We start from the raw sequence: 16317 nt of genomic DNA, 5'->3' as shown, positions 1-16317 counted from the left end.
GTGGGGCAAAGCACTGAAGGGCTGGAGAGAGTTGGGCTGACTGGGGCTGTGCAGTGCGGGGGTTGCACTGAAGGGCAGGAGCTGGGTTGCAGGAGGCTGTGCAGTAGAGTGGCATCACTGAGGGACTGGAGCTGGCTGAGGGGGGCTGTGCAGTGAGGAGAGGCACTGAAGGGCTGGAGTTAGGCTGCGGCGGGCTGTGCTATGGTTGGAGACACTGAAGGGCTGGAGCTAGGATGAGGGGGGCTGTGCAGCGGAGGGAGGTGCTGAAGGGCTGGAGCTAGGCTGAGGCGGGCTATCCATCCAGCCACAGAGAAGTTAGCATAGTCCAATATCCCTGTGTGGAGACAAGGGTCAAAGTGACATGTGCATAATCAGTGGTAATAAACCAACGAGAGAAAAGAACAAGAACGTGAAAATAGCTTGAACAAAAAAAGCCCTTTGAATGATATGTCCATGCATGTGTATCATATGACCTATATAAGGTACTTAATATTCATATCACTCAAAGGTGATTGGAAAATAACTAGTAAATATGCAATTTGAATGTGTATAATATGTCAGACATTGTAAAGGGTAATCAGAGCTTCATATGAGAAATCCCCCGTGACCTGCCTATGCTCTGGGAGAAGGGAACTGGCCAGTACTTCCTTCTGTATGCAATGGCTAGTAGCAAATATCCCAATGGCTGGTAATGGGGCACTAGACGAGGAGGGTTCTGAGTTAGGGAGAAATCTTTCCCAAGTATCTGGCTGTTGGATCTTGCTGAAATGCTCAATTTCCAACTGACCACCATATGTAGGATAGGGAAGGAATTTTCCCCAAAATCCAATTGGCAGAGACTCTGGTTTTTTGTTTTTGTTTTTTGCCTTCCTCCACCATATGGGGCACGTATCATTTACAGATGTTAAACTAGAATAAATGGTGGAATCTTTTAATCATTATTTGAGAGCTTCAGTAATTCAGCCAGAATTTATGTGTAAATTGCAGGAGTGGGTGGGGAGGTTCTGTGGCCTGCAATGTACAGGAGGTCAGAATAGATGGATCAGGATGGTCCCTTCTGGCCTTAAAGTCTGTGAGTCATTTCTTACTTTCTAATTGTAATTGAAGGGCATGATTTTGGTGCAAACAAAGGTTTGAATTAATCAACCTGAGTGTCTTGGACCCAAGTGTCTGACCTTCCCCCCCAACAATTATATAGAAGCATCATCTAAGCGTGAACCAATTGACCAGCACCATTTTCTTCCCACAGTCTCAGAGGCTCATCCCAATTTCAATTCCTAGATCCCTTTTAGGTACCTTTGAACTTCCTCAAAGTCTCTGAGAGCACAATAGTTTTCTGGGAGAAACCACTGACTTGCTCTTCCAGTTCAGGAGAAATCTCCTTTGGCTGCTGGAACTTCCCCTTCTCACACTTAGAGAGAAACAATTTCACGTAATTATATTTCATTGTGTGACTCATTATAAGTTCTGGCTAGTAGGTCGCTGCTCTAATATGCCTGGAGTTTGAATTCCTTGACATCTCCCAGCCTCAGAGCAGGTGCAACACAATCCATGCCTCCACAGGGACCCTGGTCACATCAGGTTTTTAAGAAAATGATTTGCGTTGTTCAGTAAGTAAATATAACGTCCTCCATTCTCCTTCCTCCTGCTCAGTTTACATTAAGCCAGAGCAGAAATTGCTTTGCACAGAGGAAAAAATAAATAGCCTCTCACAGGGGAGCCTGTTACTCTCCTGTTACTCACAAAGATCTGAACATTGATAACGTCCCTGTGCAGATTTATTAGTGGGTGACAATGGCACCTACCAGCAGTTCTTGGATTGTCTTTTGCCCCACTCTAGTTAAACACCATATTCTCATCTCCCTCTTTCTTCAAACTCCCCAAACAGCTCCACATTTGATCCTAAGAAAAGTTGCTTCTGTTTTTTTCTGTATTTTGAGGAATTTACCTCAGGAACAAAATTTATCAAAGGACATTGGGCACTAGCCAGTCACAGGAAGAGCCCTGCAATCCCCAAAGCTGAGTGAGGGGCCTGGACTCCCTATACAACATCCCTCTGGTCAGCATCTCGCATTGGCTGGCTTAGGCAGCTCCCTGCCTAGCACGCTGGCTTCTGTGTCACCCATTCTAAGGCACTTACATTTCCCCATAGCTCAGGCTTTGTGGCTCACAGTGTCATTCCAGAGATTTTCTAGGCAGCTGCAATTTAGATGCGGTGACATTCAGCTTTGTAATATCTGAGCCCCTTCCTGGATCTCGCTCTTTGTCTCCAACTCAGGAGAGAGCAAAATCTCCCAGCATTCAGCAGGTTCATGAGGCCGGGGGCCCTACCTGCTTTCCTGGGCCTAGATGGCCCCCAGGACTCCCAAGGGAGGGGGGAGCTAGTGGTGGGCACTGCAGTTAGGTTGGTCATTTTGTGCTACGTGATCTGAACTCTCTTGTGCTTTAGCTGGGTAAGAGGTTAAGAGAAAGAGCGATAATGTTGGATGTGTGCAAAGAGTCTCTCTATGTGTTAAATGGTCACAATGTGCCCCCGGAGAGAGTTCAGCTGAAACCAGCAGGCTCTCACCTTGGCGTGGAGTTCTGGGAGACGGTGCGTTCAGGCATGTGGGAGTCTGAAGGGTCAGTTCTGCACTGGGGGTCATGCAGCGGGTTTCACCCTTCAGGTAGGAGGCTAGAGAGCCCCCCATGAATGTGCCCAGGGACCCCAAGATTGGAGCAGTGGATGGGCTCTGTTCCAGTCCCAGAGGCTTGAATTACCAGGGGATCGTGGGGTCCAGTTGCTTGGCTTCACCTTCCTGCAGTCCGGTGGCACCTAACTGGGTCTGGGATACACACACACACACACCAATAAACAGAAACTTTCTCAGTTCCCAGCATTCAAACACCCTTAACTCTGACCAGCTGAGTTCTGGTGACTATTTCTACGTGTCTGAAATATTAAATTCAGAGACTTGAATGGAGAAGTCTCCCCTTCATGGATGCCACATCCCTTTGCATTGGGCTGAGGGGGGCTCTTTCGTGTTTCTGGATTAGGAAAAGTCTCTCCCTCCAGTGCTGCAACCTCCTGCTCCTTTTGTCTTTGGGTACAACGGGTTCTATTAATGGCTCTTCCTGGGCTGGGCAGACACTAACTCCTGCTCCAGGTCTCTAGGCAGGGCCCAATTACCCATTCAGCTAATGTGGCTTTTGCCTTAGGCCCTCCTATTTTTTAGGCCCTACTGGTCAGGCAGGGGGCCAGGCTGAGTGGGGCGGGGAGTGACCTTGCTCAGGGATCCCTGCTGGAGCGCTCCTGCCAGCAGGAAAGGCAAAGCAGCCCCCTGTGGCTTGGAAGCTGCTCAGTCGGCAGCCTGCTGCTTCCCTTCCCTCCTGTCTGTGTCTCCCTGCACTGAAGGATCACACTCATAGGCCTGCACAGCACATTTCATTAGGGTGTGCACCAGGGAATATTATTTATTTTTTTAAAGGCGAACATCATAAAGGTTGGTGTGTGTGAGGGGGTGTGGTGTGCAGGAAGGGGCTCAGGACAGGGAGTTGGGGTGCAGGAGGGGTGCGAGGTGCAGGCAGGGGGTTCAGGACAGGGAGTTGGGGTGCAGGAGAGGTGCAAGGTGCAGGCAGGGGGCTCAGAGCAGTGGGCTCAGGACAGGGAGTTGGGGAGCAGGACGGGTACAAAGTGAAGGCAGGTGGCTCAGGGCAGGGGGTTGGGGTGCAGGAGGAGCGCGAGGTGCAGGCAGGGGCCTCAGGGCAGAGAGATGGGGAGCATGCTGCAGGAGGGGTTTGGGCTCTGGTCTGGCGCCGCTTACCTGCAGCAGTGCACTCCCTGCGTGCCTGCCCTGGCCCCACACTGCGCCACTCACCGTGTCCCTGCGTGACCCCTGTGGGTGGGGAGGGGCACAGGACTCTACGTGCTGCCCTTGTCACGCCTCCAGCTACCTCCCTTGAAGCTCCCATTGGCCAAGGTTTCTGTTCCCAGCCTATGGGAGCTGCTGGGGGTGGTGCCTGGAACAACACATGGAGCCCTTCCCCCCACCCCCCAGGGCCCCAGGGACATGGTGCTGTGCCAGCTGCTTCTGAGAGCGGCACGGGACGGGGCCTGCGGCACCACAGGGAGCCGCCCCGGCAGGGGGAGCAGGGAGATGAAGCAGGAGAAGAGGCAGAAAAGCAGCAAGATAGACGGGAGAACCCGAGGGGACTGTCTGTGACTCCATGGTCAGGCTGTTCTAGTGCTTGAGTGTCTCACTTGATACCTGAGAGGTGAAGTCTAAACACAGGACACACGACCAGTGGGAGGTCTGTGCCCTGGTTTATAACTGTTTGCCCTGAGGTTGGTACTCACGTTCCTGAGCTGCTGCACACAGCTTGAAGGGAGAACTGAACGTGGGTCTCCCAGGTGCCAGCTGAGTGCTCTCACCATGGGGCTGTTATAAGGCAGGTGATAGCACCAAAACCAGCTCCTGCTTCTCTCCCCTCACCCTTTCCTGTGGAGCGAGGCAAGAAACGCCTTAGGCGCCTGCGCCTCCTGACATCAGATGCTGGGTTCCCGTCTGTGCATTGCTAAGCAGACACAGACGCCCCTCTGCAGCCCCGATTTAGGCACCTGTCTGTGAGAGGGGGCAGGGCTTAGGACACCCCTCCCCCCTTGTCGTCTCTCCCATTGCCTAGCTGAGATGCCTCCCCACCTAACGTGCTGGCTTTTGTGAATCGCACTGTAAGGTCCCTGTGATGCCCATCCATTGTCTAGGGAGTTTAGGCCCCTAACAGCTTTGCAGACTATGATTTTCTGGTTGCCTACAAATTAAGGAGAGAGACAGAGCACTGGCTGGAGCATGACACATCCCAGTAAAACCCAAACTCATCCTAGGGGCACAATATTCCCTGTGGGGGTTGAGGGGGGGGCACAACCAAGTCAGGAAGCAAATCCCAGGGCTCTGCCACCAGCACATGCAGCTGGGACAATAAAGTGGAACAAACAAAAAGAATTATTTGTAATGTTTTATTTACAGTCAGTAACTTAAGGTGGTAAGTAAACGGAGCCGAGAAGGAACTTAATAACCACAGCATGGAAAGGAGATTCCCCAGCTACTGAGAACAGTTTTATTAATGGCACAACAGGACAGTCGTCCAGGAATTAATATAGGGAATTAACGAGTTATAGTGTCAGTTTCAGTAACATGTAATAAATCTCCCTGTCCCACTCAGGTTCCCTTTCCTTTCATACTGTCCTTTTCTATTCATTATTGTTCTAGCCTCACTTTACTTCCCTTTTTATTTCCTTGTGTCTCTCCTCCCTCTCACAGATCATCCCCCTCGGCTGCTCTCCCTGATCTTATCCCTTCCCCTCGAGCTGATCCTGGGCTGGGAGCCCCCAGTGAGATCTAAGGACACAGATCTGTACAAAACGCTCCCTGCAGCTGCTGCTTCTCCCCAACCCTCCAAACCACGATTGATTCATGCCATGTCCCTGCCACCCCCACCTTCGCCTGTCCCCTGTCCGGCTGTTAGTGCTACCCCCTGCCCAGCCCCCACTTCCGCCCCTCAGGGCCCTTCCTGCAGCTTCAGGGCTTCTTCCCCCTCCCATCCCTGGGGCTACAGAGAGGGCAGGGGAGGTGCTTCCAGGGGCCATAGAGATGAGGTGCCAGAGGCTCGGTAGATGGGAGTTCCACTCTCTGCTCTGTGTCTCAGGGACACAGGCTGAGCCAGGATCCCCATGTCTCCACACAGATCCAGGGTCGGATTCTCTCCCCAGGGACGGAGCCCGGCGGGAAAGTGAAGATCGGGGCCTCGTCACCAGCATCGATAAATGTCACCTGCCCCCGGTCACAGTCCAGACAAAACCAGATCCTGCTGGGGACCCGGCTCAGGGGCAGGGGAGTCACAGGGGAGGTGAGAGCCTGGAACTGACACCCCCACCACACCACAGCCCAGATCCCCCCCTCAGGGCTACGGCTGATCCCTCCCTTCCGCCTCACAGACTCTCTGGCCACCCCCACAGCCCAGTATCCCCCAGCCCCCACCTCCACCTCCCAGCAATGTCTCCCCGAAGTGAATCCCTCACAGCCCAGCACACAAGACCAATAGTCAAATCTCTCAGGGTTGTTGGGCAGCTGATGCCGTGTGTCTCCACATCTCACACTTTTCCGATCCTGAGACACAACGAGTTGGGGATGAGCCGTGTCCGGATCCAGAGTCACATTCGCTGGAGAGAGAATCAGAGGGTTAGGGGCAGAGCACAGCCCTGGGGGAGGCTGGGGCCATTTCTCACGCTCCCCAGGAGCCCCGTTCTGGCTGAGACAGGCCTGGATCCCAGGGAACTGCCTCTGTCCTGGACACCTGAGACTGAGCAGAGACGTCACTGCAGCTCTGCAGTCTTTGTAATGGGTCCCACTTCATTAGTTTCTCATTTATCACAGAGGCTTCAGCTCCCACATCCCGCGGCTGGTGCTGCCCCATTCCCAGCAGCACAGACACAGCCAGGAAGACATCAGAAGCTTTCATTGAGGGAGCAGAAGTGGCAGGTACCAGCTTTAAACCCCAGAGGGAAGCTCCCTCCCCTAATGCAGCCTCCACTCCCAGGCCAGGGAACAAAGAGGAAGGTGCAGCATTGGGGAACAGCCACTCAAGACCAGAGAGTAGGAGGTGGCATTGGGTGGGGGAGCCCCATCCCCAGCCCAGAGACAGGGGAGGAGCTGCCAGCATCACAGGGAGAGCATCTCCCCAATCCAGGAAGCAGTGAGCAGCTCCAATGGGAGAGCCCAGCCCTGCCCAAAGGAAAGGCAGGATGTTGGAGAAGAGCGATGGCGAGACCTCCTGCACCAGGGTGAAGCAGAGGGATGTTGCAGAGAGCTCTATTTGGGGGGTGATTCAGTTAAGAGTGTTTCTGTTCATCAGCGTGGGCATGAACTCAGCACGAAGGGTGGTGTCAGGACTGTTTTTGTGTCCTCGTCCGCTCCATGGCCCTGACCGAGGCCGTGTCCCCTGACCAGCCTGGGAGACTTGCCCGCTATGGAGAGCCTCTGACACTCCATCTGCCCTGGAAATGGGTCCGGGGTGCTCTGAGAGCAGCCCCCGGCCCATGTCCCTGCTCCCCAGAGTGGACCACCCTGGGCAGGTGGAGGATCCAGGGCTCCCCAGTGCAGTCCCTGGATGGTGTCCCGGTTCTGGCTTCTGGCCTGGCCAGGGCCTCAGGGAAAGAGGAGCAAGGGTGGGGCCACTGAGAGAGGCCAGCACCAGGGAGAGGTTAGTGCTACCGGCAGGGGCTGCACTACACAGAGAGGAGCTGATCAGCTGCCCTGCCCAAAGCACAGACATTGCCTGCCATGCTCCACACCTGCCAAGGCTTGCAGTGTGGGGGGTCAACGTGGCCCTCTTCCCCCAAACTGTGCCCATGCTGAAAAGTGTCCTGGTCATCCCACCTTTAAAAGTATGTGTGGGTGGGGGACTGGACATGGGCCCCTGGATCTCCTCACTATTTAATGTGTTATTTTTAGGGCTGTGTGTGTCATGGTCGCTGTCAGTTTGGTTGGTAACTTTAGCTACAATCTCATGAAGATGTCTTCTCTGGAATTTTCTAATGATTTAAAGGCAATCTTCCCCTGCAGACTCACCCTGTCTGTATGTTCCAAATGATTCTCCCCTTTTTCTCTCCAATTCCGACGGCAGAGTGTCTTGGGGGAGAAAGGAGAAGAGAGGTGAGATTTCAGACTTTCATATTTATAACAGCGTCCCCACTCTGAAACTGTTTTATAATTATGACAGAGAAACAGACAGAGAGGCCCAGAGACACACACAGGTATTTAACATAAAAAGGTCTGAAACCTATTTCCCCTCTCAATCAGGCATCTCTCAGCAATGGAGCCAGCAGCCTTATAGCCTCACAACTATCCCAGGACACACAATCTGTAAGAGATTTACTTTTCCCTCCTCATCTCCTCCCTCCCTTCAGACTAAAGTTGGTTTGTCTCATTCATTTCCTGCCTTTTGTCGTAACCGAGACCCAGGTCATGCAAAGACTTTAGAATAAAAGTGACTTTAGCCACTTTGGTCCCTTTGACACTAATGGGATGTTGAGAGTTTCCCAGTGTGCAGAGTGCCCACGTCCTTCCCCTCCCTCATCCACCCACCTTCACCTCCCCCACCCCATTCCCAGCCCTCTCAGGAACACGCCTTGTGCCTGCAGCTGCTGGAGAGGAGGCACAAGAGGCTCCTGTGCTGGGAGGGATCCCTGACCGTGGGGGAGGGGTTTTCACCTTCCTTATGGCCCATGTGCCCAGATTAGCTGCTGTACGGGACCAGAGCACAGTGATGGGCTGGGTTCAGTTTTGAGAAACATGCCCCATGGCTGGTGATGGGGCAGTAGAAGGGGAGGGCTCTAAGCTATAGGTAGTTCTTTGCCATGTGACTGGCTGTTGGGTCTTGCCAAAATGCTTGTTATTCAACCGACCACCATATCTCGGATGGGGAAGGAATTTCCCCCCCAAGCCAGATTGATGAGAGCCTGGGGTTTTTTTTCCTGCGTTCCTCTGCAGCTTGGGGCATGGGTCAGTTGCAGATTTAAACTAGAGTCAGTGGTGGATTCTCTGTAACTTGTGTAGCGGGGCAGTTACCCTGTTCCTGGGATAAAAGGAGGTAAAAGGTGAGAAGCAGCTGAGGTCGGCTGACTGGGGAGGCAGCCACAGCTGGGGCCACACCCAAGCAGGCCACAACTGGCCCTGATCAAAGGGCTGGGAGCTAGGCAGGCAAGAGTTTCATGGGGGGCTGCCTGGGATCACAGGGTACCTTAGACAGAGCAGTGCTGGGGAGGGGCAGGGCAGGGCAAGGCAGGGCAGGGCAGGAAGAGCTGGGGAGCTCTGGCCTGGCAAATCCCCAGGCTGAGGCCTTCCTAAGGGCCAGGGATGGTACAAGGGCTGCAGGGAGGGAGCTGGGGCTAGAAAGGCTGCAGGTCCAAGCCCCTTGCTAATTATGAGTGGCCACTGCACACTGCAGTCTGCCCCAGAGAAAGGTGGGGTACATGATGACTGGCAGTAACCCACTGAGGTAAGGTGGGTATACAGGGTTGGGGCTCCCCTGGGAGAGGAGACCCAGACTGTGGGGGTAGTGCTGTGGGCAGAACCCCAAAGTAAGGGGCACTGGAGTCCAGGAGGGACACAGGGGGGCCTGAGGCAGGAGAAACACTGGCCAGCAGTGGGTGCTATGGAGCGGGAAAGCTAATTCCCTGACTGACCAACAGGAGGCGCAGAACTGCTGAGTGCTCAGCCTGTTACACTTGAAATTTTAAAATCATGATTTAAGGACTTCAGTATCTTGGCCAGAGGTTAGGGGTCAATTGCAGGAGTGGGTGGGTGAGATTCTGTGGCCTGCAATGTGCAGGTGGTCAAACTGGATGATCATGATGGTCCCTTCTGGCCTTAAATTAAGAAATGACTCAAAGACTTTAACATCTAAGTGTGAACCAATTGATCAGCACCATTCTCTTCTCAGAGGAGCATCCCAATTTCCATTCCTAGATCCCTTCTAGGTACCTTTGAACTTCCCCAGAATCTCCAATAGCACAATCCTTTTCTGGGAGAAACCACTGACTCGCTCTTCCAGTTCAGGAGAAATCTCCTCTGGCTGCTGGAACTTCTCCATCTCACACCTGCAGATAAACAATTTCACGGGATTATATTTTACTGTGTGACTCATTATAAGTTCTGGCTAGTGAGTCGCTGCTCTAATGGGCCTGGAGTTCGAATTCCTCGACTTCTCCCAGCCTCAGAGCAGAAGCAACACAACCCATGACCAAGCAACCTTCCTTTCAAAGGTCTGGAGAGATCAGCTCTGGGGACAAAAGGCTAATTGAGTCTCCATGGCCAATTCACTCCTTGGCCTCCATGCTCTGAGGGTCAGGAGGTTCCCAGGTGAAGTGCTGTAGAAATCTGCCTCTAGGAACTAGACTGAGACACCAACTCCCCCCTTCCCAGGTCATTCCACACAGGTCTCCAAACAGCCCTCAGATGGGGAAAGATTCTTGAAAACTACTGCCCTGGGCTGAATAGTGACCAGTGCCCAAGCAGTGACAGGCCCATATTCCATCCCCATAATCCTGATGCAGCCAGTCCCCCAGGGAGGTGACATCTCTAAGAAATACTTGAGGTCAGTCTTTCCCAGTGACTGGAGAATTCCAGAGTCTTCTGTACAAGAGTTAGGACCCCAGGATGAAGTTGATCGAGAGATTTGTATCCAACATGTGATCTGCCAACACATTTTGCTGTAGAGACCTGGGGAGATGGGGTGCTACCCTCATCATCAAGCTCTTTCCCAGCATTGTGGAGTGCGAGGGAGCCACGTACCTGCTCAAGGTGGTTCTGACATCCTGGAGGAGAGAGAGACAAAAGAATTTCAGTCCCCTCTGACACACACACACAGGGGATTCCAGGGAAGGGATTTAGGAAGTATGAGGGAAGAGACCCTGCCCTGGCCCCAGGGATATTGATTATCTGAGCTAATGAGGCTTTTCCATCTTTCATATCCCTGTGACTTTGTTAAGAATAATACTCACTCAGATGTCAGCAATGCACACGCCGAGTTACACTGAGATCTCGGACTGCTGGACTCCAGTGCTTATGATTCAGCAGCCCGCTCCCCCGCTGTGGGGGTCTGGCAAGTTTCTAATGATGAGTGCCGGTTTCCAGTTGTCCCTCGGGGTGCTCAACCCCATGCCCCACCCCACTCCAAACCTTTCCCCAATGCCACACCCCAGCTCAAATCTTCCCACTCCCACTCAACCCCCATCCTGTGTCTTCCTCGTCTCCTCTTGTGAGCTGCCATAAATATAAAGGAAAGAATAACATAAAATACCTCCCTGCAGCTGTACTGAATCGCTTGACGTGTAAGAGATTAAGAGTCTCAGATAACCTGTTTGGCTCCTGACCAGAAGGACCAATAAGGAAAGAAGCTAATTCCAAATCTGGTGGGTTGGGGGAGGTTTTGTTTGGGCTCTGTTTGTTTGTCCACTCTCCTGACGGCGAGATAGACCAAGCAGGAACAACATCTCCTGAAAACCTACCTGAAATGATCCATCTAAGATTACAAAAATTCTAACTAAGGCAAGGAAATGTGTTAGGTTATTTTTGGTTTTAGCTTGTGAATTGTTCCTATACTAAGAGGTAATTTTATTCCTGTTTTTGTAACTCTGAAGCTGAGTCCAGAGGGGAGTCCTCTGTGTTTGAAATCTTTTTATTACTCTGTAAAGTTACCTTCTATCCTGATTTTGCAGGTGTGATTCTTGTACTTTTTTCTTTATAATAAAGTACTTCTTTAAAGAACTTGATTGATTTTAGTGTCTTAAAGATAAGGGTCTGGTCTGTACTTACATTAAAGGCAATTGGTTGGTATATTATTCTCAAGCCTCCCCAGGAAAGGGAGTGAAGCGCTTGAGGGGATATTTTGGGGGAATAGGGTTCCAAGTGTACCATCTCTGAATTTTTGTTTAAAATCACTTGGTGGTGGCAGCAATACCGTCCAAGGACAAGGAAAGGAATTTGTGCCTTGGGGAAGTTTTTAACCTAAGCTGATGGAATAATAAGATGAGGGGGTCTCTCATGTGGGTCCCCACATCTGTACCCAGAGTTCAAAGGGGGGAGGGAATCCTAACCATGAGCACACTCCCTCCCCGCTCCTCCCTTCACCTCCCTCCAGTATCTCCTGCACACAGTGGAACAGCTGATTGCAGCAGGCAGATGGTGCTGAAGAAGCAGGGGGAGGAGTTGATCCACAGCAGGGCTACAGTGGGGACATGGCACTGAGGGGGAGAGCTGGCTGTCCTGGGACCACCCACCTATGTTTCTCATTCAATCTCACCTGCAGGAATTCACTCGCTGGCTTCTGACACTTGCCCTCCAGCTCACTGATGCAGCTCACTTTTCAGATGGGAAATCTGCTTGGAGAGTTTTACTGACACCATTTTCGTTCTCGGATCCTCACAATCTCCTCATCCAGCTTCTCCAGCTGGCCCACAGGAGTCCGCTCTTGTTCCTTGCAGGAACTGCTGCAGTTGCTGAAATTCAGACACAATCTTCTGCCTCTTCGCTTTGTGTTTGTTTCTGTATGAAATAGGGCAAGGGCTGGTCAGGGACATGGATGGAGCCCGGGGTCCTTTCATGGAGAGCTGAGTGTGCAGGAGGGTGATTTTCCTTGAAAATCCTCAGATTTCTGACATTGGACTCTACCTTTGTGGGTACTAGGCAGGGGATTCTCTCACACCTTACCTTTTGGCCCTGTATCCCTCTGAAAGGGATGTTTCTCTGTCAGTCATGGTCAGCATCTTCTGTTATTTATGGTCTGTGGAAATTCAGACCCAGAGCAGCAGGAGGCAGGCAGGAACTCAGCACTACACTGACAGAGATGCCAGGGGCGTTAAAAGAAACAAATGTTTTTAAAAATGCACAAATGTCTAGACACAGTGGACAAGCACTTCATGGAGACATTTGTGTGAATTCAGGCAAGCCACAAGGGCTACTCATCGACTGCAATGGAAGCTTAAGGCTTGTCTACACGTGAATCAAAGCCCAGCAATCCCATGATCATGGAGAAAAACACACACAAGCCCCATGTTCACATAGGCCACACAGGAGTCTGCCTCCAATCAGACCTCCCTCTGCCAGTCCCTGCTGGTTCATAACAACAGGCACCTACCAGATATTCTCGCCAATTCCCCTCTCCAGTCGCTTTCAATCCCAGCAGCTTTTCTCTCTCTTCCCTCAGAGTCTTCAAATGGGCCTGGATTCTTTCCTGAAGAAACAGAAATGATTGGGAAGTTTCATCTGGATAGTTGAGAGGTGCTTGGAAGTGGGTGTTTTTCCACCCAAAACCGAAAGATGACTGTGGTTCTAATCACTTTGTGACATCAGGACCACCAAGGAGATGAAACCTCATTAATGGAAACTAGGAGCGTGTCCACATTCAGACTCGTTACCAATTGGTTCAGTGTTTTTAGTAATTAGTAAGAGATCTCAATTATACCACAAGCTTTATACTGGTATTTGTGAATTGATTAATGGTAAGAGCATAACAGGGCAACTGGAGTCACATGGGGGTGAATCAATAAACCCTAATTTTTTGAAGGTTTAAGACAAACCAAAGTGATACATAAATGTCGGAAGCCACCAGGTTTAAATATGGCTGGGATTTCAACCCTGAATCCCTGGGGCTGCAATGGTTGGGCAGAGACCTGGTCTAAGCACCAGGGCAAAACTCGTTGAGACTGTGTAGGAGGGCCATTACGTCTGGTCTGAAGCAGGCACAGTCCAGTTTTGTGGAGCACCTATCCTGTCTGGTGGGGACCCAGCACTGGACGTGGCTTTGTCTGGTGCAAAAGGGGGAGAGGAGACTGAGGCTGCAGGAGGACACCCCCTTTTTATGTTAGAGTGGGGGCGGGGCTGGGGTGGCATCTTCATGCAGAATGATGCAGGCGGGGACCCGCTGGAAAAAACGGTGGTGGGGTCCACACAGGGTGACTGATACTGGTGAGGACAGGCCCATGCAGGCAGTGGGTATATCCAATGTTCTGGGGATGCCTCAGTTACACCATCTCTATTAGACATGAAATGCAGATATGTATAAAGGACGGGTTTGGGTTTGCCCCAGTGCTGCCCCTAACCCCGTTCCGTGGCAATGCCCCCTGGGGAGGTACCCCACAGTCCCATTCCCCCTGGTAAAGATCCCGGGAAGCAGTGCATTCTGGGAGATTCAAAAGGCTGGAACTAATGGAACCATGCCCTGACTGGTTCTTCCAGAGCCAGCAGCTCAGACTGTGCACCGCATCAGCTCCAGGCCTGCTACAACCCCAACTTGGCACGCTGCCTCAGCCTGGAGCCTCTCCTGCTCCCCAAGGTGCTCGGGTCCATAGCCCCGCCACGCCAGTGATCTCCAAAGTGCGCCCAGCACTGCCAAACCCTATCAGGCGAGAACGACACAGAGTTACAGAATTCCAGTGAGCAATACTCCCCACCTGAATCCAACCTCCTGCCACAGACACAGCGGATAAGTGAGTGAAGGGTGATGGGGAGAGCAAGCAATGGATTTGGTGGGGGTATGATGACAGTGAGCTATGCGCTTCCTGGGTGAGAGGGGGCAGGGAGGCAGATCGCTGCTATCAAGATTTGACCTAAATTATTTTGCTTCCCTCTCTTTTGCACTCCAACCCGCTGCCAGCCCTGACCCTCTTCCCGACCAGAGTTGCCCCACATTGCAACCCCAACCCCCTGCCCCAGCCTGGAGCCCTTCTGCTCCCCAACCGCTGCCCCAGGCTCAGCCAGAGCCCCCTCCCACCACTGCAAACCCCTCGGCCCCAGGCGGCCACACCCCCACCTTTTGAGTCCCAACTTCATGCCACAGACCTGTGAACAGCATTGAGTGAGGGTGGGGGACAAGAAGCAATGTCGGGGTGGATGAGTCACGGTGCTTCTGGGTGACAGGGTTGGGTCTGGGGTGGGAAATTAAGCGATTTTTGTCATTGGAATTTTCCCTTCTGTTGCCCGCTGCCAGATCAAAGTTAAGCGATCTGCCCAATGATTAAAGCTAAGGTGATGAGTCACACTAGCGTAGGTGAACCTCAGTGAAATTAGTCCCATTAAAATCGCAAGTACTCCTTAAATTTCCAAGCAGGTCCTCCTTTTGTATCCTGGCATCACTCCTCTATGGAACCACCGTGTGAGCGCGAGTGAGCCCGGGATCTGTCGCACACCACACAGATGGGGTTTGATCCTCTTCACAGAACAGTTTCAGAGCCTCCTGGTGTTCCCCACACACCCCGTCCCCTCCTGCTCCCTTTGCTGCCTGTAAACTCAGTCGCTTGGTGATTCTACCATGTTTGCCAGCTGCCTGTTGGGCCTGAGGTTTCTCTGCTGCACAGTTTCTCTGCATTGAGGGCAGGAGGCGGCTGTAGCGGGTCCCTCCCAGCACTGGGCGATGCAGGCTCGGCAGAAATTGTGCCCACACTCCAGAATGACGGGTTCTGTGAAATACTCCAGACAGATGGGACATGTCGCTTCCTCCTGGAGACTTTCCACAGGAATCTCTGTAGCCATGGCTCCCTCTGGGCAGTGGAACAGGGACAGTTTCACTTTCCTGAATTCACACTCTGCCCCACCTGCAGCAGCAACTGGGTGTGTCCTTTCCTGAAAATGACTCAGGCTGTTTGCTGAGCAGGAAGGACCCAACCAATTTCACCTCTCGAGGCTTTTGTGTAAAAAAGTATCAATAGGACCCCGGTCCTGCAATCAGCCTGTGTGCTGCTGTGGAGGGTCACTGAGGCAGCCCCTGTGAGGATGAGCCTGCAGGAGCAGGAGCTGGGTGTCTAAGAGGTGATAGTCAGGCTGGGCAGAAGTTGTTTATAATATATAATTTTGACAGATGTTTATTTTAAGCAATTTTTATGTAAGCAGAGTGAGAGGAGCTCTACCGTGACATCTGGTGGTGAGCTGTGGAAAAGGACTTCAGGGGCTGATCTCGTTCGTATGGGCACACACACCCCACCTAGCATGATGGGACTGCTTGCCCAAAAGGTCACTTTGGCTGCTGTGGGATCCCCAGTCTCTTTGTTATTGGGGCAGGAGTAATAAAAGGTGGTTATCCTGGTTATGTGAATCAAGGCTAGTAGAACGGTACTTGGCATTTTGTAATGGAGGCCCCCCTACTAACAACTGAAATAACTGAAGAGCTTAAGTTACTGAGAGCTGTGTTAAGGGGTGGGGGGTTGAAGACAAGTTGGTGAGCAGCTAGCAGGATGGCTAGCGGAGAGGCATGGCTAGGGGAGAGGAGTGGGTGGGTGGCTGGCTGGTGGAAAGGAGCGGCCCGCAGGACGGCTGGCAGAGAGGCACAGCTGGTGGTGAAGACTGGAGCAGAACCCCTTGGAGAGCTGTGGCATTTGGCCATCAACCCAAGGAGCGGAGCATGTAAGATGTCCCCCCATAACTCCCCCCACCTCCACCCAGGCTGGGAGGTAAACTCTGCAGAGGAGCTTCTGAACTGTGAAGGGTGCACTGACCAAGGACAGAAACTGTGGGTGGGGTGACAGTTGTTTTCCTGGACTTAAGACCGTGAGGGGAAAAGGACACTGCCAAACTTACTTGGGGGGGTGGGTCTTTTGCTCATGGCTTGTGTTATGAAATCTGTTTGTGGTGTTTCCCCAACATAATGCCACAATGTTTCCCTCCTTTATTAAAAGGTGTTTGCTACACTAAGACTCTGTGTTTGTGAGAGGGGAAATATTGCCTCTTAGAGGCGCCCAGGTCACTGGGTGGAGGCTTGAGTCGGTTTTGCATTGTGTTATTGAAATGG

General features: G+C 52.1%; 2 protein-coding genes across 2 annotated transcripts in view; one reads left to right on the top strand and one right to left on the bottom strand.

The window, feature by feature from the left end:
• LOC116830654 (E3 ubiquitin-protein ligase TRIM17-like) overlaps positions 1 to 16317 on the top strand; it is a 241167-nt gene that overhangs the window by 113930 nt on the left and 110920 nt on the right. The window lies entirely within an intron of this gene.
• LOC116825933 (zinc finger protein RFP-like) overlaps positions 1 to 16317 on the bottom strand; it is a 469299-nt gene that overhangs the window by 384596 nt on the left and 68386 nt on the right. Inside the window, 2 exon segments of the mRNA XM_075071630.1 lie at positions 9519 to 9634; positions 10329 to 10351. Coding sequence (XP_074927731.1) covers positions 9519 to 9634; positions 10329 to 10351 — 139 coding nt within the window.

The sequence above is a fragment of the Chelonoidis abingdonii genome, chromosome 12 (assembly GCF_003597395.2).
Source record: "Chelonoidis abingdonii isolate Lonesome George chromosome 12, CheloAbing_2.0, whole genome shotgun sequence".
Classification (NCBI taxonomy): domain Eukaryota; kingdom Metazoa; phylum Chordata; order Testudines; family Testudinidae; genus Chelonoidis; species Chelonoidis abingdonii.
The sequence above is the reverse complement of the archived record's forward strand: the minus strand, read 5'-3'. Positions and strand labels throughout refer to the sequence as shown.